The sequence below is a fragment of the Cucumis sativus genome, unplaced genomic scaffold, assembly GCF_000004075.3.
Source record: "Cucumis sativus cultivar 9930 unplaced genomic scaffold, Cucumber_9930_V3 scaffold64, whole genome shotgun sequence".
In the NCBI taxonomy this organism is placed as follows: Eukaryota; Viridiplantae; Streptophyta; class Magnoliopsida; order Cucurbitales; family Cucurbitaceae; genus Cucumis; species Cucumis sativus.
This window is the reverse complement of record NW_022279558.1, coordinates 1-4,095: the sequence shown is the minus strand read 5'-3', so window position 1 is coordinate 4,095 and position 4,095 is coordinate 1. Positions and strand designations below refer to the sequence as shown.

At 29.6% G+C, this 4,095-nt stretch overlaps 1 protein-coding gene across 1 annotated transcript; it reads left to right on the top strand.

Moving 5' to 3' along the window:
- Positions 1-1,406: 1,406 nt before the first annotated feature.
- LOC116406085 (axial regulator YABBY 5-like) lies at positions 1,407-4,091 on the top strand (the record flags this gene model as incomplete). Its single annotated transcript, XM_031889786.1, has 5 exons — positions 1,407-1,550; positions 2,360-2,479; positions 3,172-3,316; positions 3,433-3,481; positions 4,073-4,091. Coding segments are annotated over exons 1-5 (411 nt in total), but the record flags the coding sequence as incomplete, so codon positions are not given.
- Positions 4,092-4,095: the final 4 nt, after the last annotated feature.

Here is a 4,095-nt window from a genome sequence, read left to right as displayed (position 1 = left end):
TTTATGAGTCTATGATTTCGATGCTTGAATCTCATTGAAAATTATAGTTAATTACGGTGACCTATTTCTTTTGGGTGGAAACAGACTTTTGGAATCTTGAATGTCTGAAAATTACCCCAAAGGATTGAGGCATTTCGTCAACAAATTAACCTAACCTTTTGTTGATGACATTTCAAACTAATAGAGACAAGGCCAAGCTCGTGGATTCAATATTTACCTAGTTATTTATGTAGTACAGTACAAGTTATGTTGCTCACTGTGTGGCTTGTCATGCATGGAAGTCCAGTTTCAAGTGTTTGGATATTGAAGACCATCCTCCTCCATAACATATGTTGTTATATGTTATCTCTTTTGTTTTCCTTTTTTTTACTTATGAAAAAAAGCTCTATTCTTTTTCTAATAACATCTCGGCTACGTGGACATCCTCTAATATTGTCATCATTTCCACTTCATTAAAAATATAAAAAACTCCAAATCTATTTTACTTATTAGCATTTAGATATGAGATAGACTCGTGGGTGTAATATTTTTACTAAAATGACATACTCTTCATACTCTATTCTACTCATTATCTTGATTTTATGTATTTAAAATTTATGCTTAATTATTTCCTTTTAATTAATTAATATGAGTTTATTGGTCATTTAAAAAGCAATGTTTGTAATCTTATAATAAGTCTTTAGAAACTATTTTACTTTAGTTTTCAAAATATTGGAACTTTTTATTGACTAAATATCAAAGAAATAAAAGGTTTAGTTGTTAATTTGATTTTGAAAATACTCTTAGAACTAAACAAAACATAGGTGTCAAAGTTAAGCATACCTCAAAAAAAAAAAAAAAAAAAATTGCAGCCTTAAGAAGTTCGAAGGTTTAAATTTAAGATGATAAACAAAAGTGTATGAACTCTTAAACCCATTTCAAAATGCATTATGGTTAACTATTTTTTAACTGAAAATTGATGATATATTCTCAATTATCTTCTTTTATCCTTCCCTTTTCTCTCATTAATTTCCCTCTCTTGGTCCCAATATTTTCAGTGGTCACTTTGAATTTCTCTTTTTTCTTTTCTCAAATTACATATCATTCATTCACCTTTTTAATTTTCCCTCAGCTTCCATTTATACCTCTCTCTCTCTCTCTTACTTTGAGGGCTTCGAAAATATATATATATATATATATATATATGTATGTATGTATGTATTTATTAAAAAAAAAAAAGGTGAAAGTTTTACAGTAAGATCCAAGAAGGGGATTTATTCTTGCAAAGGGCTTCTCTATATATTATTAACTTTTCTCATTTGGGTTTCTCCAAAATTGAAAAGACAAAGACATCAGAGACCTTCTTCTTCTCTACTTTATTATTATTTCTTCTTCTTCTTTCTCTCTTCACACTCTTCTTCTTCTTCCTTTCTCCTTCTCTTCACAGAAAAGAAAAAAGGAGTGTTGTTTGTTTAATTAATTGGTTCGAATCCATGGCCACCACTTGCCTCGATATTGCACCTGAACAACTTTGCTACATCCCTTGCAATTTTTGCAATATTGTTCTTGCGGTACACACATATATATATAATCATCTCTCCTTTCTTTTAATTTCTTTTCTTTTTTTGGTTAATTTTGGCTAATTTGTGTGTTTTCTAGATCTTGATGGAAATTTGAAAAATGGGGTCTTTTTTTTTTTGTAAATTTCTCTATTGATGTTTTGTTTAATTTGATTTTCAATTCAGTCAAGTCTCCATCATTTTTAGACTTTTTTCTTCTTCTTCTTCTTGTTTTGCAGTCAAAATAAAGTCATATGTGCCTGAGAGAAAGATTAATTTGTGTGTGTGTGTGTGCTTTTTTTTAGAAAATTTAAAATTTAGGAAAACTATTGGGATTGAAATGTTAGGGAAGAAGAGATATGATAGAGTTGAAAAAGTTGAAAAATGAAAATAAAAATAAGAGGATTTGGATGACAAGGATGATGAAGACAAGTCATGTATAATGCCCCTTTTCTTTTCTTTAAAAATGCCACTCTCTATGCCCTCGAAAACCCACCTGCTTTACCTCAATGGGGAAATCACTTATGAAGATCTCACTCCAAACTTCTAACCCATCTACCCAAAAAAAAAAAAAAAAAAAAATCAAATCCTTTTTTCCAACCCATTAAAGAAAAACCCTAACCAAATACAGTACCCTTCTAGGTTTTTCCATCCTAAAAATAAAAAATTTAGACTCGTAATCCATCGGCTTAAAACCTTTGAGCTTTTGAATCTAATTCTAGCTTGCGCAAATGATTTTCATTGCTGTCAACTAAACATAGATTTTACTTATAAATATTGGTTTAACAAACGAATGTTATGATGACGATGATGATGAGCAGGTGAGTGTTCCATGCAGTAGTTTGTTTGACATTGTGACAGTCCGATGTGGGCACTGCACAAATTTGTGGTCCGTTAATATGGCTGCTGCATTTCACTCTCTTTCTTGGCAAGATGTTCAGGTAACCCTAATTTTTACTTACACCTAATTAATCTTTTTTTTTTCTTTTGTAATTTCATATTTTGATCATATCATATTGTAATTAAAGAAAAACATAGAATAGGTTCCACAGCCGCCATATAATCCCAATGTCTAACTCTTTTATCCATCAAGTTTCCACATTTTCTTTCAGGTCTTTCAGGTTTTTTTTATTGAGAAGTGTTTTTAACCTTTTTTTTAATGCCCCTTTTCTTTTAGCCTTAGTTTTCTTAGATTGTGCTTTTTTGGGTTTAGGGTTCTTTTAGGTTTTCTGTAATTATTTTTCTTGGGGTTTGAGATTTTGAACCTATTTTAATTACCCTATACCTATATATATATACCTAGGTTTTTGTCATCTACTCTTCCAAAAAAAAAAAAGAGAACAATTTTGTAAATTTTTTTTTCTAATGGAGATGTGAAAGTCCCTTTTGACTGTGTGTTTTGGGATTGAAGTGGCAAATCTAGGTATTATATGCTTTTATTTCTAACTGATTCAGTCATTTCAATGTTGGAATATTTCCTTCTGATTTCTCTTATCTTATGAAACATCATTTCATTAACTTTCTTTTATCCTTTTCCCACTCCTCCAGTAATAATATTTTGTACTTCTTACTAACTTCTTGTTAAGCTATACTCTAATTGACAATGAAAGTTGTTTGTATAAAACTTTTGTAGGTTCCAAGTTACAACTTATACGGTTGTAATGGAGCTGATTTTCAAGGAGATTTTGGATCATCATCCAAATGTAACAACAATGTTAATAAGATGGAAATTCGAGTACCCACTACAATTCCAGCAGAGGAGAGGGTTGTGAATCGACGTCAGTATTGTTTCAATTTTCTTCTTTTTTTTAAAAAAAATAATTTTCTTGATTATTTGAATTAATTGAATTAATTAAAAATTTTGTATGAGTTGTTGTTATCTTTCTTTTTTCAGCTCCCGAGAAAAGGCAGAGAGTACCTTCTGCATATAATCAGTTCATAAAGTGAGTAACTAAAGCCTTCTTAACTGCTTTCTTTATCTCATTACTTTCCAAATTATTCACTAAACCTTTTCACTTCCTCATTTTTACATAAACATTTAATCAAATTCATTTTTTTAACCAAAAAAAAAAGAAAAAAAGAAAAAAAAAAAAAAGAAACACTAAACTAAAAGAAGAAGGATTTACTAGTTGCATCAAATGTATCTAAGCTAAGGTTTACACAAGTTTAAGAACCCTCGTCATACTCATATTTATGACAATAGTAAAAATTTCTATTTCTTTAGTTTACAAAATTGGTTTGGATTTCTTTAGCTTCACTCTGGCTTTCCTTTATCTTGGAGTACATGATAAGAGTGGTATGGAAGTTGAGATGCTTCGGTACCCTTGTTAATCCTTCCTGCCTTGCATAATATATATTGTTAAAAGAAAAAGAAAATTGGTTTAGATTTTGACAACAAATCATAAACCAAAAAATTAATAGCATAAACTATGTATTAGTGTTTGTAAGCTGAATTTTTTAAGGGAAAAAAAAACAGTTGCGGGTTTAATTTTAATGAATTTATTTTGATATTTATGATTCTTATAATGTTGTAGAGAGGAAATCCAAAGGATCAAAG